This window comes from Myotis daubentonii, chromosome 16 (genome assembly GCF_963259705.1).
Source record: "Myotis daubentonii chromosome 16, mMyoDau2.1, whole genome shotgun sequence".
Taxonomy (NCBI): Eukaryota; Metazoa; Chordata; class Mammalia; order Chiroptera; family Vespertilionidae; genus Myotis; species Myotis daubentonii.
In genome coordinates, this window is record NC_081855.1 from 39,403,595 (window position 1) to 39,429,905 (window position 26,311).

General features: G+C 36.8%; 1 protein-coding gene across 17 annotated transcripts in view; it reads right to left on the minus strand.

Moving 5' to 3' along the window:
* Positions 1-26,311, minus strand: part of BPTF (bromodomain PHD finger transcription factor) — a 117,525-nt gene that overhangs the window by 70,946 nt on the left and 20,268 nt on the right. For 11 of the 17 annotated variants that reach the window (XM_059670016.1, XM_059670015.1, XM_059670025.1 and 8 more), the window contains exons 2-6: positions 24,107-24,929; positions 15,227-15,450; positions 13,990-14,193; positions 13,282-13,470; positions 3,364-3,552 (exon numbers count right to left, since the gene is read on the minus strand). In XM_059670016.1, coding sequence (XP_059525999.1) covers positions 3,364-3,552; positions 13,282-13,470; positions 13,990-14,193; positions 15,227-15,450; positions 24,107-24,929 — 1,629 coding nt within the window. The remainder of the gene's footprint in view (positions 1-3,363; positions 3,553-13,281; positions 13,471-13,989; positions 14,194-15,226; positions 15,451-24,106; positions 24,930-26,311) is intronic. The other 6 variants (XM_059670023.1, XM_059670026.1, XM_059670029.1 and 3 more) reach the window with 4 other exon arrangements.

Sequence of the window (26,311 nt, forward strand, 5' to 3'; positions counted from 1 at the left end):
TAAAGGTTATAAATTAAAGGTTGGCCACTTTTACCTCATGACATGGATAAAACATCCAATAAAAAGTAAGAGATAATAAGCCCATCATGAGGGTGGGGAAGTGTTGAACGTGAGGAGAAGAACAGTGATAACCTCACTGAGTTATTACTGGTCCAATAATGCCCCTGGTGCTGTCGTTGCTTCTGTACCTCCCAATAAAATTCTTTTTGTTTTAAGTAAGTCTGGCGAATTTCTGTCACCAGATATATAATCAATATAATCAATAAATTCTAAACAATCCAGCAGAGTAGTTTAAGATTTTGATCCCAAAATATGGCACTAAATCAAGATGTGATAGGGGTACTGGACATTTTGCCATCCCAGGCTGGAAAACTAGAAACTTCCAATGTATGGCAGCAAAGAAGCTGGTCAGACCACCAACAGTGTCCCTTGGGCCCCAAACCAGAAGCCCACCCATGCTGAAGGTTTATGCCAAGATGTTGAACTACGATGGCTATGTCTTGGGACCATCTACAAATCCTACAATAAAGACTTTTTAGACATTGTCTGGTCTAGGCTGGACTTCCAAAAAAAGCAGAAAGGGAATGGCACAGAGCTTTTAAAAAGAAGCCCTTCAAGCAAAATTTACTGCAAATAAGGGAAAGGAGGCAGAAAATTCATCCCTAGGGGTAAGACTTGAAAGGAAACCAGGCTGCGAGTGGAGGTCCTTATCTTATACCCCTTGCCAAAGGCCACACTATAAAGGGGGTGAATCACTTAGATGCAGCCTGGAGGCGGAGTACAGAGCTGCTTCCTCCCAGCCTCTGGAGCTCAGTGTTTAATAATGTGAGGAGGCAGGAGCTTAGACAGACTATTCGCCTGAGGGCAAGTAGAAGAGGTTTACCTTCAGGAACCACATTTATGGCCATTAGGTACTAGCTGGGTACCCAAGCAATCTATAAGGGAGTACCACTGCCAGAGAAAATGCCAAACCTACCAAGCTAAATTGTATGATTAGTCAAACCTATAGCAATTCTCAGCAACCCACCCCTGACAACAGCCAGCCAGAACTAGGCTGCTAAAACAGAAAAGCCTCTAGAAGGGTGATGTTCCCATAGGCTCCCCACTTCTCATCCACAGCCACCCTCCCAGAAAACCAATGGCAGCAAGATTTATAAGAACGGCTGGTGGATTGAGATCAAGATAAGCCACGTCTAGACCTAATAAATAAATAAATAAGCGACTGGCCAACCTTCTGACTGGTAGCTATGATACGCACTGACCACCAGGGGGGCAGCTCAACGCAGGAGCTGCCAAGCTGCGGTGACTTGGCAGCTGTGGTTCTCGGGTGACACAGAGAGGAAGGAACCTGATTCTGGGGTGTGTCAACCAAGAACCACCCTCTCGCAATCCGGGACCCCTCAGGGGATGTCGGAGAGCTGGTTTTGGACCGATCCCCACAGGGCAGGCCAAGGGACCTCACCAGTGCACAAATCTGTGCACTAGGCCTCTAGTAAAAAATAATAGACAAACACAGAAGAAGATACCCAAGACACAATTGTAATTACCAAATATAATTTTGGAAAATAATTTTTTGAAAAAGTTTCAGTTGTGGGTAAGATCTTGGCATTATGTTAGGCAGAAGCATTTTTTAATTTGAATACACAAGTTTGTGCTAAGCTACCAAAGGGTAGAATTGTGGTTATTTACTGTTTCTATCTTTATAGCATCTCTCTTTCTTGGAGACCACTCCCAGTTGAATCATATACTTTTGCTGGAGCCATCAATCATAATACCTTGCCTGCCCTGACCATAGGGGTGGGAACAATATGTCCAAGTTTAAGCCACTCAAATTCCTTCAAGGGCTTTGGATTTGGAGTAGAAGTAGTGGCCTTGCCTTTGGGTCACAGGCCTTGGGAAGATATGAATACAAACTGCTGATGCCACTTGGGAAAAGCCTGTCTGTATTAGGAGAGAATGAAGTTAACATACAAACATATGCAGATGCAAAAGGTGAGAGTGAAAGAGGAAGACAGAAAGAGTTTTGATACTTGAGGGTCCAGTTATCCCTGATGATGGCCTGGACTTTCCCATTATACAAGCAATTAAATTCCCTTTTCACTTAAACTAATTTAAGCTGATTTCGTCACTTGCAATTCAAAAAGTCCTAATTAAAACAGGTCCCCACCTCATACAATACATAATATTATACTCCAGAAGGATAAAAAACAGTTATAGAATTATTATGCAAAATAACTATAAAATATACATATATATTCTTGGAATAGGGATGGTCTTCCTTAGTAAGAAATAAAATCCAGAGAAACCCTACAGAAAAAGACTGATAAAGTTAACTAGATAAAAATGTAAAAATTGCTGTACAACATAACAGAGTTAAAAACAAGCAATGACTATATATGTATACATGTAAAATCAAAGATTAATAGCCATAATACTTTATAAAGCATTCTTAAAACTCATTAAGGAAAAATATCAAAACTCAATAGGAAAAAATGAGCAAATGACGTGAAAAAAGCAATTCACAAAGTTGAGCAAACACACAAAAAGAAATTCAACCACGTTAGTAAGCAGGGATCTGCAAATCTTAAAATGAAATACTTTACCATCGGCAAAACTCTAAGAGACTGATGATGCTGAATTTAGGTCAGTGTATGAAGAAATACGTATGTATATAAATTATCGGCATAAATCACTTTTCATGTACAATGAAGCAGTAGCCATGACTACTTTAACATGTACCTAACCATTAGACCCAGATACTCCACTCACTGTTTCTATTCTGCCAAACATACTTGATAAGTACACAAGATGTATGTTGAGAATGTTAAAAGGCACCACTATTTGTAATAATAAAAAAAACATCTGTTAACAGTCTAAATGTCTATTATTAAATAAACAGTAAATGAATTGTGGGTCATCCATACTGTGAAGTACCATGCAGCAGTTAAAAAGAATGAATTCCATTTATAACACAAAAATATCCATTACATGTATTACTGAGTGATAAAAACAAAATGCAGAACAATACATGCAAAATGATCCTGTTTAAAATAAAAAAAAACTTTGTATAAACATACATTAATGAAATTGCATGGAGAAAGATAAAAATGTTACACACCAAACTGTTGATGGGGGTTACCTTTGGGGAGGAGGGTGTGAAAAAGATCTACTTTCCTGTGTACTTTTTGTATTTTTTAAAACAAAAACAATGGGTGCAAGTGTTACTTGTGTTAAAAAAAAAAAAATGGGGAAAAAAATGAAAAGAAAATCTAAATCTTCCCACCCCCATCAAACTTTCATTTTAAAAATTAAAAATGGAAGAAAAAAAAAAGGCTTGCTGTAATGTATGACATGTATTCTTACCTATCTCTTCTTGCATAGAGACAGGTGTGGGAGACTCTCTTTCTCCATTGTCAGGATCATCAGCTGCCTTAGCAGATTCACTCTGGGAAGAACTTAATTCACTGCTGCTGTTACTGTTTTCCAGATTAGGCTGAATGGAGGTAGTGGTAGCACTAGTGTTACTGCTGTCACATGTCTTGTTAGGTTCTTCTAGAAAAATAGAATACCTGATTTTTACATTGGAAATCACATCAAAATTAACTTATTGTCAGAAAAGGCATTTTATTGTTTTAGGACTACATTACAAAGCTAGATTTTAAAAAGAAAAGCTACTCATGTATGAATAATGCAATACATGAAAAGAAATTTATAAGCAACACCCTCTGAGTTATTTTTTAAGTTTCCCAGTTTAATAACTCAGACTTTTATCATCTTAGCCTACAGTACAAAGCAGACAATTTTTTAGATACCCCAGAACTAAAGAATAATGCAACTATCTCACAAAACTTAGTGTAGCAGATACTGCAGAAGTGATTTTGTTGAGATAATCCCCAAAATCTGAACTTTATAGTCTTACTTTTCAAAAAGTATTCAAACTTTAGCCAGTTTGGGTCAGTGGATAGGGCCAGCCTGCAGACCAAAGGGTCCCGGGTTCTATTCCGGTCAAGGGCATGTACCTTGGTTGCAGGCTCCTTCCTGACCCAGGGCTTGTGGGGGAGGCAACCAATTGATGTGTTTCTCTCTGTCTTTCCCCTCTCTTCTAATCTCCCTAAAAAGCAACAGAAAAATATATTCAGGTGAGGATTAACCAAAAAAAAAAAAAAAAAAATTATATATTCAAACAGTATTAGAAACAGATTTAAACAGGATTCTTTACCTCTAAAGTTCCCTGCCTGAATTCTATATGCCTCCAACTTAACTAGAGGTAATACCTAAGTGACTGTTAATTTTAAGAAAAATTTAATAAATTTAAAGCCTCCCTATGCATTTCACTGTCACTAGCAAGATGCTCTTTAAATCAATCACCTAAATTAAAATGTGATTGACAGACCCTAGCCAGTTTGGCTCAGTGGGTAGAGGTCAGCCCATGGATTGAAGGGTCCCGGATTTGATTCCCGATCAAGGGCACATATCTCAGTTGCAGGCTCAATTCCGGCCCTGGTTTTACATTGATGTTTCTCTGTCTCCCCCCCTCTCTTTCATGATTCTCTCTAAAATTAATGGAAAAATATTCTCGGGTGAGGATTGACAATAACAACAAAAAAGTTAAGGGCAATAAATATAAGGCAAAAGAAAAAGTGATTGGCAGTAAATTACAAAGGCTATCTCTAACATAATGAGCTCCTAAATTTTTTTTTTTAGGAAAAAACTCAACAACTTGATAGAAAAATGGCAAATTATATGAACAGTCACAAGAGATGAAAATGACCTTTATACATATGGAACTATGCTCACAATTCAAACTAAAAGAAATACAAAATAAAATAAATGAAGAAACTACTTCTCAGCTATCAGATTTGCAAAAATCCAAGTCTCTCAATACACTCAGATAGAGAGGCAGTGGGTTAACAGCACTCCCAACATTGCTGTGGGAATGCAAAATGGTCCCCAATGTATAAAAGGAATCTGATAATATCTAGAAAAATTATACATACATTTTTCTCTTTAGCAATCCCATGTCCAGAAACCTATCCCAAAATACCCTGGCAAAAATACTAAATTACTTATTTATAGAGCTATTCATTGTAGCATTATTTATAATGGCAAAAAAAAAACACAGAAGCAAACAAAATGCCCATCAATAGGGTTGAATAAAAGGTGATATACACAATGAAATATCATGCACCATAACAAGGATTGCAGAAATCACTATATTCATATAACCATACTTATAGTATGCTAACTTCTGTGCAACAAGGGGAAATATGAATTTATGAACACATTTTGCTTTTATTTACAAAAATGAACAAACAGCCCTAGCTGGTTTGGCTCAGTGGGTAGAGCATCGGCCTGAAGACTGAAGGGTCCCAGGTTCGATTCCAGTCAAAGGCACATGCCTGGGTTGCAGGCTCGATCCCCAGTAGGGTCCGTGCAAGAGGTAGCTGATCAATGACTCTCTCTCATCACCGATGTTTCTCTCTCTCTCTCTCTCTCTCTCTCTCTCTCTCTCTCTCTCTCTCTCTCTCTCTCCTCTCTGAAATAAATAAAAATATGTCAAAAAATATTTTTTTAAAAATAGGAATAACCAGAATGGCACTGTAAGTGAAGGAAAGAATCTGGATAGTAGAGAGAAAATGGATGAAAGTAAAAGTTCTCTGCACATAGTTACATAGTTTGACTTTGGAATCGTGCCAATGTTTTACTTTTAAAAAAAATTAAAATTAAAACAATCTAAACCAAATAAACCCTAACTGTATATCAAGTTATTGGCATCCACAATTATTTCAAGTGACTTTGGGACACAGTATTTTGACTGTACATCTCTATTGGAAATATGGTATAAGGATAAGTAAAGAACTGCAAAAAAAAGTCTGTCAGTCAGTAGTCTTATTATTACCAATTACATCAGTATTATGAAATTACTAGAATCTATAAAATCATTTCTTTTCATTACTATTTTAATGTACGTCAAGATATAATATATCATCATTAATGGACATCTGCACCAAGATAAAGCAAATATATAATTAAGTAACTGCTGTAAGGCACTAAGGTTCTCAACCTTCCTAATGCCGCGACCCTTTAATACAGTTCCTCATGTTGTGGTGACCCCCAACCATAAAATTATTTTCATTGCTACTTCATAACTGTAATTTTGCTACTGTTATGAATCATCATGTAAATATCTGATATGCAGGATATATTTTCATTGTTACAAATTGAACATAATTAAAGCATAGTGATTAATCACACAAAAAATATGTAATTATATATGTGTCTTCCGATGGTCTTAGGCGACCCCTGTGAAAGGGTCATTCGACCCCCAAAGGGGTCATGACCCACAGGTTGAGAACCACTGCACTAAGGCTTTCAGTATAAGAGAAAAGAAATACAATTACAAAAACAAAGAAACTAAGTATGCAATCCTCAATCTGAATTTGAAATGTCAATATGAACTGATGGTCTTTTTTAAAAAAAAAAGTATTTTCTAACTCTACCCACCAAAAAACCTAGAGGCAGTGACAGCCCAAGAGTAATGAGTACCCCACGGCCCAGATTATGTTCTTTAAATATCATTCCCCACCAAAAGAAACCAGAGCTTCTTGGAGAAAGGACTAATTCCAAGTCTGGGGTAGGAAATGTGTTCTGAGGTAGAAAATGTGTATGATAAACTTCAAACATCTTATTCGGCCAAAAAGCAAGGAAGCTATCTAAGACTACTGGGTCATCACAAAAGAAATCAAAAGCCGGGGTGAAGGGGGTCTGCTGGTTCACATACGTAAAGTGAATTATGACTATAACTGAAACAAATTGAATATATAATGACCAGGAGTTCAAATGCATACTTAAAATGAGAAAGCCATGCCCCTCCCCCAAAAGTCCTTAACACATGAATCCCCACTGAAGGGTAACTAGATACCAGCTCCTGGCTCTGAAAATATTCTTGCCAAAAATAGTTGAAAATGAATTTAATCAAGCCTTCAGAAACAAATTAAACAACACCAAGAGGATGGAAACAGACAGAACCTGGATGTGGGACATTCCATAGAATACACTAGGACTCTTCACCAAGTCAACAACATGTGAAAGAAAAGAGTCAGGGAAAGGGAGGAGTGCTTTACATTAAGAGTCTCAGGAGATATAAAACCAAGTATCATGTCACATAGGGAACTTATATGAAGTTATTTCAACACAAATGTAAAACAAAACAAAATCATTTTTAAGTAAGGAAATTTAAACTGGATACTAAGGAAATGTCAATTTTATTAAAATGATAATGGTAATGTAATTATGTAAGACAATGCCCATATTCTTTGGAAATGTACTTAGGGTTGGTATAATATGTTTGAAATTTGCTTTAAAATATTGCAGCCCAAATTCACATCAACAGGAAAGAGAATAAACAAACGGTATAGTTATACGGAGGACTAGTATAATGCAGTTAATATGAAAGAATTCCAGCAACATACAACATTATACTAGTAATATAATATAAAGTGAAAAAATTAAGTTCCAAAACTTAACACAATACACTCAACAAGATATACTTAACACAATTCACTTGCTATAAAGTTTAAAACAACAAAAACAGAAATATATAGTTTTTAGCAAAACATATAGATCAATTAAATGAGGCAAGAGTATGTGGCTTAGCCAAAACCGGTTTGGCTCAGTGGATAGAGCGTCGGCCTGCGGACTGGAAGGTCCCAGGTTCGATTCCGGTCAAGGGCATGTACCTGGGTTGCGGGCACATCCCCGGTAGGAGATGTGCAGGAGGCAGCTGATTGATGTTTCTCTTTCATTGATGTTTCTAACTCTCTATCTCTCTCCCTCCCTCTCTGTAAAAAATCAATAAAATATATTAAAAAAAAAAAAAAAAAGAGTATGTGGCTTATATATCACTTTGACATCAGGTATCAACAGTCCTAACTCTATCCGGTTTCCCTTGTAAGAAGGAAAGAAGATAGTGAACACTTCAGGTAGTGGAGAGGGAGGCAGAAGATGGAATTGGGGAGATGTTTAGTTAGATGCAGGTTAGTTTCAAAGCAGGACTTTTGCTTTTTTGTTTGGGGTGATAGGTTCCTGTCTCAGTATTAAAGATAATTTAAAATCTGAATAAATCAAGAAGAACCATGCAATGATTAGTGATAAAGGCAATTAACTAAGGATTATGATTTAGTTAATACTGTAACCCTGGGATCAAAAGGGAAAATTTTTTTTTAATTTGAGCCAAAAAACAACAACAGAGTTGTTTTTTAAAAAAGCAAGGGTGAAGCAAGTATGACTAAATCTTAATAATTTTTAAATCTAAGTGTTAGATAAGTTGGGGGCATCCATTGAACTTTTGTGTATGTTTAAAATTTTTCATAATGAAAAAATTTTATATTAAAGACAGAAAGGGCAAACTTAAAATTTGAGAGCTACAAACCACTAATACAATAAACTAACTCACATTGGAAAAATACATATAGCTGGAAGAAAAGAAGTAAACCACATCAGTTTCCTCACTAATCATTCCTTTTACAGATCTAGATTTGTAAAGTGTAGCATACCTAATGCATAATTGTCTAAACATAATTTTCTCAAATAATAAAGTAATATATATAAGATATACCCTTATTTATGAGTTCAGGGTACATTTTTCCATAGAAATATGTAAGAAAAAGGTTCTAGATCAGCCCACAAAAACTTTTTAGCACATAATATACCCAAGTATGTTTTTAACCAATAAAATAATTCTGAGATTGGAACTTAAGAGATTCTAACTATACATGTCTTAAATACTTTATTAGAAAGTGCTCTCTGCTATTAGGGAGATAATGGCACTTCATAAAATAATAGGCAATCGCCCTGGCCAGTGTGGCTCAGTTGGTTGGAGCAACGTCCTATACAAGGAAAGGTCATAGGTTCAATTATGGGTCAGGGCACATACCTAGGTTGTGAGTTCAATCCCCAATCAGGGTGCATACGGGAGGCAACTAATCAATGTTTCTCTCACATCCATGCTTCTCTCACTCTCTCCCCACCTAAAATTAATGAAAATAATAATAATAATCTATTTATATATAAAAGCCTAAGCAACTGTTACGATGGAATGACCGGTTGCTATGATGGGCACTGGCCACCAAAGGGGCAGATGCTCAACAGAGGAGCTGCCCCCAACCTGCAGGCCACGATCGCCTGGAATGACCGGTTGCTATGATGGGCACTGGCCACCAAAGGGGCAGATGCTCACCAGAGGAGCTGCCCCCAACCTGCAGGCCACGATCGCCAATGGGGCCTACCAGCCAACCTACCGGTCCCTCCCCAGGCCAGGCCCTAGGCTGGGATGGGGAATTGGGGGTAGGTGGCAGCAGACACTGGTGGGAAGGGAAAGAGGAGGGGGGAGGCGGGAAACCTGGTAGGCCCTGATCACCGGCCAGGTCTAGGGACCCCACCCGATGGCCAAATTTCATGCACCAGGCTTCTAGTAATAATAATAAGAAAATATAATAATAATGTAATAAGCAATCAATCCCCTACCCAAGTATTTTCATCTAAAAATACCATTAACCACCCAGGCTGGTTTGGCTCAGTGGAAAGAGCATCTGCCTGTGGACTGAAGAATCCCGGGTTCAATTCCTATCAAGAACACATGCCCAGGTTGCAGGCTCGATCTCCAGTGGGGGCCATGCAGGAGGCAGCCAATCAATGGTTCTCATCATTGATGTTTCTACCTCTCTCCCTCTCCCTTGCTCTCTTAAATCAATAAAAAAAATGTATTTGAAGACCTTGATCTTCAAGTTCTGAACATTCTAAGCAAAAAAACTGCAAGGGAAAAAATAAGTTTTCCACGTGATAGTAAAAGGGAAACTTTTTAAAAGAAAAAAAACGGGTAAAATAACCAGAATGTGTATGATTAGAAACTAAAACAAAACACATTAAAAATAATAATAAACAAGAGTATTTAACTGCAGAACCTACAAAAGCCATTACTGATCAAATCAATGAGGTAAAATATATGGATAATACATTAGTTGAGCATTCAGTATTAACAGCTTCTTATCCATTGAATTTATCTTACAATATAATTAAAAATTAAAGCCAAGGCCCAGCCGGCATGACTCAGTGTTTGAGTGTCCATCTATGAACCAGGAGATCATGGTTCGATTCCTGGTCAGGGCACATGTCCCAGTTGCCAGCTGGATCCCCGTTGTGGGACATGTAGGAGGCAGCCAATCAATGATTTTCTCTCATTGTTGATGTCTCTCTCTCTCTCCCTCTCCCTTTCTCTCAGAAGTCAATTAAAAACAACAACAAAATTAAAGCCAAGTACTATATTCCAAGATGTCATTATCCCTAAAAAATTAAGAAATAGGTTAAAGCCCTAGCTGGTTTGGCTCAATGGATGGAGTGTCGGTCTGCGGACTGAAGGGTCTCAGGTTCAATTCCGGCCAAGGGCATATGCCTGGTTTGCGAGCTCAATCTCCAGAGGGGGGCGTGCAGGAGGCAGCCAATCAATTATTCTCTCTCTCATCACTGATGTTTCTATCTCTCTCCCTTCCTCTCTAAAATCAATAAAATATATTTTAAAAAAAGAAATAGGTTAAAATCAATAAGCTCTTGTAGTTCAATTTTGTAGATGCTAGTTTCATTATGTTCACGGAAACATTTTTAAAGCAATTATAAATAGTCATGGAAATAAAGTTTTATCTACTACTACTATTTTCCTAATCTCAGGCATTAAATCTAGAGGCATAACTTAAATGAAACAAATGCTGTCTGCATTATATGTTTAAATACAAATTCTCAATAATAGATTTGAGTTTAAGGTGTTAGAAAGACATGTATCACTCTTGTCCCTAATAAATTTAAAACATAATCTGGTGCAAAAAGTTTCCCATCTAAACTCCAGGACAAAAGTGTAAATCTGAATATTGAGCCTTTTGTTAACTACAAAGAAGTTATACTGAATACAAAACGGAATACTTGCTACATGGGGTCGTTTTGGGCAATATAACCATGTTAATGAACCAAAGTGAAATGTCTGTAATGAAGCCCTATAGCTGGTTTGGCTCAGTGGATAGAGCACTGGCCTGTGGACTAAAGGGTCCTGGGTCTGATTCTCACCGAGGGCACATACCTTGCTTGCAGGCTCCCCCTGGCCCAGGCCCTGGTTGGGGCACATACAAGAGGCAACCAATAAATGTATGTGCTTCTCTCACATCAGTGTTTCCCTCTCTTTCACTCTCTCTAAAACAGTGATTCTCAACCTTCCTAATGCCGCAACCCTTTAATAAAGTTCTTCATGTTGTGGTGATCCCCAATTTCATTGTTACAAAGTGAACATAATTAAAGCATAGTGATTAATCACAAAAACAATATGTAATTATATATGTGTTTTCTGATGGTCTTAGGCGACCCCTGTGAAAGGGTCGTTCGTCCCCTAAAGGGGTCGTGACCCACAGGTTGAGAACCGCTGCTCTAAAAGATCAATGGAAAAATATCCTCAGGTGAAGATTAATAACAACAAAACAGGTCTGTAATGCAGATGCAGAAAAAAAGTATCTGGGGCAATGGAAAAAATAGCCTCAGGTGAGGATTAACAGAAAAAGAAGAGAGAACAGATAACCAATTTTTGGACTGAAAAAAGTATCACTACAGATCCTGTAAACAATAAAGATGGGATGTTTTATGCCAATAAAATTTAAATGAAATGGATAGATTCCTAGAAAAATGTAACTTATTAAATGAAAACTCCTGGACCAGATGGCTTCAACAAACATTTAAAGAATAAATAACACAACCCACAAAATTCTTGCAGACAAGGGAAAATGGGAACTTGTTCCCACTCATTTTATGAAGCCAGTATAATCCTGACACCAAAGCCTGGCACAGACATTATCAGAGAAGGAAAACTAAGCCTATCTCACTCATGAAAGTAGATACAAAAATCCTAAACAAAATATTAATAAATAGGATGCAACACTAAATAAGAATGAAAATACATCACAACCACGTAGTATTTACTTTAGGAGTATGAGATTGGGTTAACACAAAAAAATTCAATGTAGCAACTTCTGATTCCAGTCAAAGTGGAACAAAGGGACTGGATTTACCCTCACCCATGAAACCACAAACAAAAAAGAGACCACTTAACAGATAATGAACAAAGGAGCTCTGGCCGGTGTGGCTCAGTTGGTTGGGTACCATTTCATGCACTCCCGTGCACTGAATAGCTGCCAGTTTGAATCCCAGTCAGGGCACATGCTCCCATGGCAGGGGTGTGCAAGCGGCAGCCAATTAACGTTTCTCTCTCTTTCCTTCTCCTCTTAAAAAAATAATAAAAAAATCTAAAAAATGAAAATGAACAAAGAAACCTACCAGCACTTCACGAAAGATAACCAAATGAGCTATATGTCCTTATACATATGTACATACATATATATACACACACAAAAGTGCTCAACATCCTCAAACCAGAAGATAACCCTACATTCCTACCAGAATAACTAAAATAAAGGGGGGAGGGGGTGTTATGTGAAATTTTTATTAAAAATCTTTCAGAATTTCCATCAACATTAATTATAATCCTTGATTTTTAGCGGAATTAGCAGTGTTTACTTTCTTGTTTATCTAAATTTCCTAATTTGTATTTAAAAAACACACATACTAGTATAGCTCCTATAATAAAAATTCTTTTTCACTTTTAAAAAATGTAAAAAGAAAGGCATAACAACATTCTTGGTGTAATATAACTTATATTCAGTATAACTTAAATTATAAAAAGTTTAAAATAGGAACTATTTATTAACTTACATTTTTATGTCAAATATATCTTGCAAAAATGTTTTATGACAATGTTTTTCTACTATGATTTTATAGTTTGAAATGTTTAAAAAAAAACTATACGAGCACATGCAAACATGAAATTAATCAGTTAGCACATACAGAACTGAAATGGTCATATATTCAACACTGAGCCATTAGTACGTAAGTACTTAAAACCAAAATATCTGCCACTATGGTCTGGTGATAAAACATACAAATAAGTCTATTAGACAAAAACATCTAAATGAACTTTAAAAAGCATGAAGATTATGATGAGTTTCAAGCACTAACTGCAAGAACATTTGTCAAACTCCAAATGTTAGATGACAATTTAGCAATCAGGGATGGCACTTATGTAATGTAAGCAAGCAGCATGAATGAACGAACATATAAAGTTTTAGGTGACATTCAGCTTTAAAGGGAAGGATTCCCCCCATTACAGAGGCATTGATACACTGCCCTCTGTACCTGGCACATCCTGGGGGAGCTCAGATGCCACCTTCTTCTCTGCCATGTTGCTGCTATCATGGGTTTCTGAGAGACACCCCACGGGACTCTTCCCTTCAGAGGGACTAGTCTCTTCTGAAGAAGCATTTGTTGTGTTGTCGCCAAGATTTGCTGACTCAGAGTTACCTTTATCCCCAACTTCTGTTGGCTCTATAGTAAAATGCACAACAAAACTTTAAAGATATCCTTTAAAATTGCTTTAGGACACATGGCCGCATTCAATCAACTTTTATTTGATGGCCATTTTGAAGCAATCACTTTCTGGGCTATTTTTGCAGTAGATACTACAAAAAGTATTTAATACTTAACATGCTAAGAATGTTTAAGTAATTAATATGAAAATGAAGTACAGATTTTATCACATACAAAAGTGCATATTCTGATATTAAAATAATGATGTTTCACCAACAAATCTCAAAGGGACATGGTACCTTATTAGGAAGTAGAAATAGAGATATGAGCATAACATTATAGCAAATAAACCAATATATAAAACTCAATACAATGATTATATATGTTACAAGAGGGAAGGGTATCCTAATCTCTTTAGAAACACAAAATTAAATAGTTGCTTATATAAAAGTAATTTGTTTTCATTTTGCAAGTAAAACTGGAGATTTCATAAATAACACTCATCAAATATATTTTTTAACAAGTAATTTTTTTTACCCTCAGATTTTCCTTGCTCAGGATCATCATCTGGTGTCTTGCTGTCATTGTCTTTCTCAAGAGACTGGTCTTCAAACTCCTCTCTACTTTTCTCAGTATCTTTGGAGTTATTCTCGGTCTCACTGTTGTCCTTTTCTACTTCTTCTGGGTTTTTAACAATATCAATCTCTCCCTTTTTTGCTCTTATGGATTCCAAAATTTCTTCTAGAATAAAAACAAAAAACTTTGTTTCCATATATACCAAATATAAAAGTACTACAAATGTCACTTAAGAGTTTCAATTCAAGTTATTAAAGTTAAATCTTTTAAAAGCATTACAACTATGAAATAAGAATCAAGAGCATCAATAAAATTTTGATGTTTAAAGAACTCAACCAATTTGGTTATCTTCACTTTTAGAAAATACATGTTAATATAGGTTCTAGTTTTTATTTTATTTTTATTTTAAGAAATTGAAACAATTACAGATTACCGTCATATTCTCTGTCATGAGAAAAATTATTAGCTGACATAGACACACGGTTTGGGCAACATGGTAGTGATCAAAAACCTAGAGGTCCCATGACCTAGTGCAGATCTGACTTGAATTAGCTGTGTGACCCTGGGCAAGCTACTTAACCTTCAGTCCTCCACTATAAACTGAGAAAACAGAGGCCCATTTAGAAACCACATTTCTCCCTGAAGTCCCATAACTATTCTGGAAAAAATAAAAAAATAAAAAATCATTAAACCCCTAAGGGCTCTAATCATCTTTTTACCTGGGCAGTAGTTGAATAATTTGGGGAATATTAGTAATGACCAAGGCAAGATTCAAAACTTAAAAAATGCATAGCATCTATAATTTATGTCGGGATGAACAAGGTTCTCTTGGGAAAATGAAATATAGAGAATTCAGGTAAAATATACACATTTGGCCCTGCCCGCATGGCTCAGTGGTTGAGCATCGACCTATGAACCAGAAGGTCACGGTTCAATTCCTCGTCAGGGCACATGCCTGGGTTGCAGGCTCGATCCCCAGTGTGGGACACATAGGAGGCAGCCGATCAATGATTCTCTCTCATCACTGATGTTTCTCTCTCTCTCCCTTCCTCTCTGAAATCAACAAAAATATATTTTAAAAAAATATATAAATACACATTTGAAATTTTTAATACATTTTTCAAATTTTGTAGTGATTTCATTCCAAGAATTTATTGTAGATTTAACAAAAAGTAAAATGAGAAAATTTCTCTCTCACCATTAGCTGCCGCCAGAAAGGATTTATTACTACCCCTAGCCTTATTGGTCAAGTCTTCAGTTATGTCCATGTGCCGGTGAATTTCTTCACGCATTTCTTCCAGAATTTTGCAGAGTTCTGCTTCCCAGTAATCTTTGTCTAGACAGTCAATTAATTCTGCAAGCTGGACCTTTGTACTGTAGTACCAAATTTTCTTTTCATTTTCATTTTCTGTATCTTCTTCTCTGTTTAAAAAAAGGTACAAAAACACTTCCTATGTTAGACATACTGGCACTTATCTGACAGCTTCACCTATTCAATGAAAACTAAAATATGTGCCCTAGCTGGTTTGTCTCAGTGAATAGAATATTGGCCTGCGGATTGAAGGGGCCCAGGTTCGATTCAAGGGTACATGTTTGGGTTGCAGGCTCAATCCCCAGTGGGGGGTCAATTGGCGATTTTCTCTCATCATTGATATTTCCATCTCTCACTCCCTCTCCCTTCTTCTCTGAAATCAACAAAAATATAATTAAAAAATAAAATTAAAATATGTGACATAAAGTTTGTGTACTAAAGCTCAATAGATTTGCTCACAAGAGATCCCTTGAAGTCTCAATCAAACTCAAGTTTTTCTTATTTTATTTCAGCAAACTCTATTTTTATTTCCAGCCCACAGCAGCTTAGGACAAAGAATTTATGAGTAGTAGAGGGGAGAGGTATTAGTACAACAGCACAGTAGGATATATCTCAAAACATGACAGAGAAACAGGATCTCAAAATTCAGAACCTGTGAATACTTGGTGGAGGACAGTCTTGGTTATACTTCAATCGACTTTAAGATTAACACTATAACAATATGATGAGCAGAATTTTAACCAGAAATATTTAAACTCTGCACATGGCAGGTACAAAGTAGATCCACTTTACAATATAATTTAGAAGCATTTCCATCAAAATGATGAAATGGTCTGCTAAATTTTGGTCTTTGAAGGAATCATCCCAATAGAGCAATAATGTCTCATCACTCTTTTCTTAAGGTAAAGCTCAAACTGGAGAGAAGAGGAGCAGCTAGCTACCTTTCCTGTTTAAATCTCTCTCAAGGTCCCATTCACTTATAACAGAGATAGAAACTTCAACAGGGATAGTCACTAACTAAAAACAGGCAAATTAATGTTAGGACCAGACTTAGAAAAACATATATGATGGTATTTCTTCTCTCATTCAAAAGAAATTCAGGAGTGCATGTGAGGTACTTGATGAGAAGGAGTCCAACTTTGCTCTGTACTCAAAGGCAAATTTGTGAAGTTGAAAGAACTGGGCTTTGAGAGATCTGGCTTTAAATGCGCTCAGTCACTTAGGAAATATGTAAACATGGATAAGAACAACTTCTCTGAGCCTCTGAGGCTTTTTTTATTTACTATACAGTACCTGTTTCAAGGCTACTGTAATAATAAAAAATATGATAATAAGGCTTCCATCGTAGTGCCTGGACACATTATTAGTGATCAATAAATATAAACTATTATTACTATTAAGGTAGTAAATAAAAAAATTTAGCAGAATTTCAGGACTGAATCATTAAGGCATTCTGAAGAAAGGAAGGATATAGTAAATCATGGATAAATAGAAGGCTACCAAAATTATAAAAACAAAAATTAATTTTAAATGAGAAATTTTAAAAAGATTAATAAACGGTTCCTTTACGTATCTAGCTTTGATTTTTCAAATCAGCATCTGCTGGCATATGAGGTTAGTATATTTATGTTGGAAACTTTTTACAATTCCTGAAGATCATTTTTTAAATCTGCTCTAAATTTCACTCTATAATGGGAATTTCTACTATTTATGACTGAGCAATGACAATGGTCTTATTCCAATTTACAATGTTAAAGATGTCAGAGTTCTTTAATCAAAAATATTAATAAACAGCAATACCAAATCAAAAATCCAATTAAGTGATAATATCAAATCAGAAAGTACTTAGTGAGCTTTGAACATAAGTGATATCATTGCCTGATTCTTTATTTTCTAAAATATCAATCTTAAGGATTTGCCCTGTGATAAAGATGGTAAATTCTTTCCATAATTTTTGCTTTTCTCTCTTTATTCAGAAATATCAACACATTTCAGTGGAACCAAAAAAAATTTTACACAAAAATGTTTTGGGGCCCAGTTGGTGAGGCTCAGTGGTTGAGCGTTGATCTTTATACCCGAGGTCTCCTGTCAGGGTACATGCCTGTGTTGCAGGCTCAATCACCAGCAGGGGCGCATGCAGGAGGTAGCCAATCAACTTTGATGTCTCTCTCTCATCGATGTTTCTCTCTCTCTCCCTCTTCCTAAAAAATCAATAAAAACATATAAATATGTTTTTGGGGTAGAAAATATAATTTGCTAGCATAAGATATCAATATTGAAATGAAATAGTATGGAGCCCTGACCAGATAGCACAGTTGGTTAGAACATCATCCCCGATATGCCAAGGTTTCAGGTTCCATTCCTAGTCAGGGCATATATAAGAATCAACCAATAAATGCATAAATAAGTGTAACAACAAGTCAATGTTTCTCCCCCCCCCCCCCCGCCTTCCTCTCTCTAAACATCAAACAATAAATTTTAAGAACTTTTAAATGAAATGCTATGAAAATAAGTTTAATTAAATGGAGATTCTGTCCATTTTTTTTCAAGCAACTCAGAGGCTATTGAAAGGGTCCCCAACTGCTGACTGGCTTAGTCCATGCTGGCATCTCCAGAATTTCCATTTGAACAAAGAACACTTACTTGTAATTTTAATCTTCATCTTAGCATCGAACTCACTACTTCATATGGTAGTCTGTTTTAAACTGGAATTGCTCTTTTAGAAAGGTTCTCTTTAAAATGAGTTGATGCAAACCTAATGTATCCAATTAGTCCTGGTTTCTGCCTGCTAGAAATTAAGTGAAATAAACCTAATACGTCCTCCACACACATAGTCTTTCAAATCTTTTACAACATCTATAATTTTACCTTTTTTTTTCCTTTTCAGGCCAAATATGCTTCAATATTTAAATCATTCCTCAAATACCATGTTTTCCGGTCTTCATTACCCTAATATTCTTCCCCTAAATGTAGTTTGTCAATATCCCTCTAAAAATGTGGCACACAAGAACTATTTTTTTATTCTGCTCATCAAGGGTGACACTTAACATTGACAATTTTTTCCTTTTTAAAAAAATATGTTTTTATTGATTTCAGAGAGGAAGGGAGAGGGAGAGAGAGAAACATCAATGATGAGAGAGAATCACTGATTGGCTGCCTCTTGCACAGCCCCTACTGAGGATTGAACCTGCTACCTGGGCATGTGCCCTCAGAACAAGAAAACTTGTTTTAATACTTATGTACATTATGTAAATGTGACTAGGTACATAAATATTAAAACAAGTTTTCTTTGAAAGCATTAGCAGTTATTGTTTTGCTGCTTTATGCTTTTAAAGAATTTGTCCCTCTACATGTAGCTTCAAGAAGAAAAAATATTGTCAGTGTTAAGTATCATCTTTGATGAGCAGAATAAAAACAATAGTTCTTGTGTGCCACATTAAGTGACAACAGCAGCTTTTCTATATACATATACATTGTTTTGTATGTATATTTGATTTTGGGGTTAAAATGTGGTTTCTACAGTTCTGTCCCTACAATGTTCTCTGTATAAGCCCAACTGACCTGGCTTCCCTACAGACACCAATCAGCACAAAGAACTCACTGGATGGCAGGAAAGGATGGCTGGGATGAAAACCTTTGCCAAAAAATTATATTTATAAGCAAACATACATATGTCTACATTATAAAGTTTATTTGTTTTTTTTTTTTTTACTCTAGCAAGATAAGAGGTTAATGACTAACATTAAGTTTTAGTTTCCTTTCTAAACAAACCCACAGAAACTAAGAAATTCACGTCCACTTGAAACCTTAGAATGTGACCTTATTTGGAAATAGGGTCTTGAAAGACATAATTAGCTAAGGATCTCTGGACTTAATGTAAGCCCTAAATCCAATGCCTGGTGTCCTTATAAGCAAAGCTGTGTAGGTTAAAAAGTATAATTTAGTTTATTTGGCAAATTAAAAAATACAGAGTTTTTAAATGCTGTGTTCAAGGTAATTTTCATAATGGAGAATGACAGGAAAGGGTCATTTTCCCTAATTTTGCAATTACTATTTTACTGAAAGTCCCAATTTCAGAGCAAATGATTGACAGGATGAAAGCAATAATTAAGAAAACTGGCTCTCCCAATCTCTACATTGTTTACCCAACATCTTGGTTCCTCAGGTAGACTAAAAAGAACCTTTCGTTTATTTTATGCTAACTTATACCAATAAAAAATGTATTTTTAAATGAATATTAAACAATTAAAAGCAATAATGGAAAAACTATTTTTACAAACTACTAGCAATATAATTAAAACTTGTTCACTGCCCCAGACTTCGTTTTAGTTCCCCCCCCCCCGCCCCCTATTAGACATGATTCATCATCATTTTCAACTTCTGGGCTTCCAGGGAGTGGATACACCAAATCTCCACATACTGTGATCTGAGTATACTAGTACATATACAGCTTTAAAACTTTCACCAGGAGTACACATATAATCAACCACAAGAGGGCACTTAAACTGAAATTGTTTTAATTTAAATTTAAAAAGATGTAAAATCTTTCAGATTGGCCCAAGTTATTGATAAGTAAGTTAATTATCACTAACAATGACATTTAAAGTTTCATATTTGACTTTACAAAGAAAACAGTCAAAATATCAAAGCATGAAAAAAGATACCTTATTTGTCCGAAATCTTCATTTAAGTTTTGTGTATTTTATTATGCATTTAGAAAAGCAATTTGAGTAATTGATTTAACCTTTCAAAGCAAATGCATTTAAATAAACAGTTTCATTGTCAAACATATAACTTATGTTTTAATCTAACTTTAAGAATTTCAATTTAGAAAAATACATTTCATTAATAATGTAGCACAAATCCATGCATAGGTGCTTCAAAGATAACGTCTTAAGTCCTCTGACTCATGTAATTTCAATAGTTTGCACTTATTTACCTACATTCAAAAAAGTTCTCGCCCTAACCGGTTTGGCTCAGTGGATTGAGCATCGGCCTGCGGACTGAAGGGTCCCCGGTTCGATTCCGGTCAAGGGCATGTACCTTGGTTTCGGGCACATCCCCAGTGCGGGGTGTGCAGCAGGCAGCTGATCGATGTTTGTCCCTCATCGATGTTTCTAAATCTCTATCCCTCTCCCTTCCTCTCTGTAAAAAATCAATAAAATATATATATTAAAAAAGTTCTCTCCTGCTTGCCTGAGTGTTGGCTTTATATACTGATACAGATTTATCAGGAAACAAAATATTTTTGAAATGTCACTTGTTATTTTATATTTTCTAAAAATGCCTTTGTCTCAAAATTTTAAAGATCTCAGAAATACCCAGCCCATGTATTAGCAAAAACTATTATACTATCTCCTCCCTGCCCCTGGCCACCCACCGTTATAAGCATTGATTTTAATAGCTAAATCAATGTGAGTTGCTGACTTCTCAACAACTTTTTATATTTTTATAAACAGTTTCTGAAAAATAATTCCAGCCCTGGCAAGGTAACTCAGTTAGAAAAGCATCGCTCTGCTACACCAAGGTTTCAGGTTCAATCCCCAGTCAGGGCACTTACACTAGCAACAACAAACCAATCTTTCTCTTTCTCTCCCTAAAATCAATTTTTAAAAATATTCCGGCTCCTACTTTCTAACAGTCAAGTCCTAGGGTAAGTTACTTAACTTTTCTCAGCTTTAGTCCCTTCATCTACAAAATGCAGACAAGCCTGGCTGGTGTGGTAAAATGGTTTGAGCATCAACCCATGAACCAAGAGATCATCGGTTAGATTCCCAGTCAGGGCACATGCTCAGGTTGTGGGCTCATCCCCAGTAGGGGGCATGCAGGAAGCAGCCAATTGATATTTCTATCTTCCTCTCCCTTCCTCTCTCTAAAAAAATAATAAAAACATACTTATTTTTAAAATGCAGATAAAATAGTACCTACATTATTGGGTTCTTATGAGAATTAATGAAAAAATGTATATAAAATGCTTATAACACTGTCAGGCACACAATAAATGCTACTAGCTACACCTTGGTCTAAACCAGTGGTTCTCAACCTTCCTAATGCCGCGACCCTTTAATACAGTTCCTCATGTTGTGGTGACCCCCAACCATAAAATTATTTTCGTTGCTATTTCATAACTGTAATTTTGCTACTGTTATGAATTGTAATGTAAATATCTGATATGCAGGATGTATTTAGGCAACCTCTGTGAAAGGGTCGTTCGACCCCCAAAAGGGTCACGACCCACAGGTTGAGAACCGCTGGTCTAAACCCTAAAACCAAGGCCTAGACCACTGATTATTGCATAATAAGCCTTACAGATGTCATGCTCCAAGTAGAAAATACCTCTCTGGGCCATCTGACCAGCTCAAGAGGAATTAAAGATAGCGACATTAAACAGTAAAGCTCAAAATTGATAAGGCCTACCAACTTGCTCAGAGCTTCCCATCAATGATATAATCCAAAGTGTTAATCAGGGAGAAAAAAATTAAGGATTAATAAACATCAGAAGAGCTGAAACCGGTTTGGCTTAGTGGATAGAGCGTCGGCCTGCGGACTGAAGGGTCCTGGGTTCAATTCCGGTCGGGGGCATGTACCTGGGTTGCGGGCACATCCCCAGTAGGGGATGTGCAGGAGGCAGCTGATCGATGTTTCTCTCTCATCGATGTTTCTAACTCTCTATCCCTCTACCTTCCTCTCTGTAAAAAATCAATAAAATATGTATTTAAAAAAAATAAAATAAAATAAACATCAGAAGATAGAAGAGACCAAAACAAATATCAAGAAGAAGCATCTTGCCGAAACTGGTTTGGCTCAGTGGATAGAGCATCGGCCTGCGGACTGAAAGGTCCCAGGTTCGATTCCGGTTAAGGGCATGTACCTTGGTTGCGGGCACATCCCCGGTGGGAGATGTGCAGGAGGCAGCTGATCGATGTTTCTCTCTCATCGATGTTTCTAACTCTCTATCTCTCTCCCTTCCTTTCTGTAAAAAAATCAATAAATTATATTTAAAAAAAAAAAAAAAAGAAGAAGAAGCATCTTGCCCTAACCGGTTTGGCTCACTGGATAGAGCGTCGGCCTGTGGACTGAAGGGTCCCGGGTTCGATTCCGGTCAGGGGCATGTACCTTGGCTGTGCAGGGGGTGTGCAAGAGGCAGCTGATGTTTCTCTCTCATCGATGTTTCTAGCTCTCTATCCCTCTCCCTTCTTCTCTGTAAAAAATCAATAAAAATATATTAAAAAAAAAAAAAGAAAGAAGAAGAAGAAGCACCTTAGCCCTGACTGTAGGTTGCAGTTCAATCCCTGGCCCTGGAACATACAGGAGGCAACTGATCAATGTTGTTCTCTCACATCAATGCTTCCCTCTCTCTCTTCCTCTCCCTTCCTTTCTTTCTAAAATCAACAAAAACATTAAAAAAAACACTCACACACAAAAAAGAAACTTTAGAAGCTGAGCCCTGGTCAGTGTGGCTCAGTTGGTTGGGTGTCATCCTGTGTACTAAAAGGTTGCTGGTTCGATTCCCGGTCAGGGCACATGCCCAGGTTGCAGGCTCAATCCCCGGTAGGAGGTGTGAAGAAGGCAGCTGATAGATGTTTCACTCTCACATCAATGTTTCTCTTTCCTTCTCCCTTCCTTTCTCCCTAAAAATCAATTTTAAAAATATCTTCCAAAAAAAACTTTAGAACCTGAAAATATGAAGTGGCCCATTCCCTCTGACCAAATTTCCACTGGTTGTCCAAAACCAAGTCCACACTACAACCTTGCCCAGCACCAGGATTTCCCAGACTGCCTCCTGACCTGCTTGAAAGAACCTCTTGAAAACCCTCAGGAAAGCAGAAGCCAGGAATACACCATGAGTCTAGTCTGCTGGGCCTATCTTCTGGGAGACTGCAGCCATTAATGGACTAATAGCAAAACTGATCTTTCCTTAGACTGCTGGTTTGTTCTTGCTGCTTCACGTACATAGACAAAGTAAAACTAAAAAAAACTCAAGAAAATCCTAACACCACAGTGAGAATGGGCTGTAGGGAATATAATCCGGGAAAGGCCCATAGTGGCAATCTATTTAGTAACCTATTTCCTATCCTAGGCATGGAAAACAATTAGATATTTTGCTATTTTTAATACTTTTCTTTCTTTACAACTTTAAAAACTGTTTTTGTTTTGTTTTGCTTAATCCTCACCTGAGGAGTGAGGATTTTTCCCCCATTAATTTTTAGAGAGAGTGGAAGGGAAGGGGGAAAGGGAGAGAGACAGAGTTGGGAGAAACATCTATATGAGATATATACATGGATTGGTTACCTTTCACAATGGGGGCGGGGATCAAACCTGCAACCCATGTGCGTGCCCTTGACTGGAATGGAACCCTCAACCATCCAGTGCTGCACAGGCCAACACTCTAACCACTGCGCCAGCCAAGGCTAAAAACTATTTTAATGTGCATATTTCTTCAAGTCAAAAATTATTTAACTATACAACTGATTATTAAATCACAAAGGTTTAGAATACATCAGCAGCACAGTTCTGCCACATCATGAAGGCTTAATTTTAAATACATACAAAAATCAAGACCAGACAATAGGGCAGGGAAGACATGGGGAGGGGGCAGGAGTGGGGTGAAGGGGGTCAATGGGGGGTAAAAAAAAAGGAGACATCTGTAATACTTTCAATAATAAAGATAATTTCCTTTTTTAAATGAAAGGATCAAATATTATTAAAAGAAGTTATTATCATTACTAACCTGGAAAAAAAAAAATCAAGGCCAGATTTACTTACATTATAAGTCTTCGGTTTAAGAACCAGTATTTCCTCCGACTTCTGTCATATCCAATAGGTTCATGTCGAATATATGGTTTGTTTTTTTGGATTTCAGCAACACAGTCAGTCACTCCAGGCACCTTATGTGCTACACAGACTTCACACTGCCATTCATCCTCTGGCACCTCCTCAAGAGGTGGTTTCACACATTCCAAATGGTATACTGCTGAACATGTCTCACAGCAAAGCAAATCCCCAAGTTTGTGACAAACCCTACAATGGTCATCATACTGAATCACCCCTTCAGACATCAATTCCTCACGAGCAATATTTGTGGTAAGAAACTGATCAACTAAGAACTGCAGAACTTTGATTTTGTTCTCTACTGGTCCATAAGGATAGTCCTCTGCTTCTTGGTAAGGAAGCACATGATGGTACTCCTTATCACTCTCACAGTACACCCGCAGCACCTCCGGCCACGTCATTCCATCTATGAAATAGAGCGTGGAATTAACGCTATCTTTCAGATCAGCAGGTCCAAAGGTAGTATTGGAAGTGTCTTCTTCACGCAAAACTGCTTTCAAAAGCACAACGTGCATCTCCGCCATAAGTGTACACTGCTCTTGACTCACTAAAGCTGCGCAGAAGTCCTCAAAGCGAAAAGGAGATAACCTTAATACAGTGCCAAAGTTCCGCAGTACCTCATAAATGGCAATAACGTTCATTATATGCTCATTAGGCACCATTAAATCCTCAGAGGACTTGGGGAACTCAAGGGGTGGGATGTCTTTTTCTTCCAATATTGGAGAACGAGGCCGATGTACTCTTGGTTTTCGCCTACCTGTAAATAAAGAAAAGGTATTAATTACAAATCAATATACCATTTCTACAAACTAAGGGTTTTCCAATTTTTCCTGTTTGGATATATACCTCAAAAATTATATAAGTACACTTTTATTTTTCTAATAACTATCAAGTTAAAATAACACCAAGAAGCAATGATTTAGGTCTAATTTTTAAATCTATAGAAAATCTAAATTCTGAAACTAGATCATTTTTTTATACCATATCCAAGTTTAAACTAAAATGGATTAAAGACCTAAATGTAAGAAATGGAACCATAAAACTGAATAAAAATATAGACAATAAACTCTCTGACTTTGGTCTTACTAATATTTTTTCTGCTATAGCTACCCAGGAAAGGGAAATAAAAGGAAAAATAAACAAATGGGACTACATCAAATTAAAAAAGTTTCGCATAGCAAAGGAAACCATCAACAAAATGAAAAGACAACCTACCAATTGGGAGAACATATTTGTCAATGATACATCTGATACGGGGTCAATATCTAAAATTCATAAAGAACTCATACAACTTTACACCAAAAACCAATCTAGTTAAAAAATGGGCAGATGGGCCCTTGTCATGTAGAGTGTGTTCCCTGATTGGGGAACGAACCTGCAACTCTGGCATATAAGGGAACACACAAGAACCAATGAATGCATAAACAAGTGGAACAATCAACCCTTGTTTCTTTCTCTCTCCCTTCTTTTCTCACTAAAATCAATTTAAAACGAAAAAAAATTTTTTAATGGACAGAGGACATTAATAGACACTTCTCCAAAGAGTACACACAAATGCCCAATAGACATATAAAAAGGTGCTCGACATCATTATTCATCGGAGAAATGAAAATTAAAACTACCATGAGAGCCTGGCTGGTATAGCTCAGTAGTTGAGTGTTGACCTATGAACCAGGAGATCATGGTTCTATTCCTGATCAGGGCACATGCCCGGGTTGTGGGCTTGATCCCCAGTGTGGGGCATGCAGGAGGCAGCCTATCAATGATTATCTCTTATCATTGATGTTTCTATCTCCCTCTCCCTCTCCCTTGCTCTCTGAAAATCAATAAAAATATATTTTAGAAAAGGAAAACCACCATGAGATATCATCTCACACCTGTCAATAAAAAAGTGTTGGCGAAGATATGGAAAAAGGGAACCCTTGTTCATTGTTAGTGGGAATGCAAATTGGTGCAGCCACATTGGAAAACAATATGAACATTCCTTAAAAAAATGAAAAATAGAACTATCCTCCTGATCAGGTGGCTCAGTTGCTTGGAGCATCATCCCATACACTAAAAGGTTGCAAGTTTGATCTCCGGTCAGGGCACATACAAGAATCAACCAATGAATGCACAAACAAGTGAAACAACAAATAG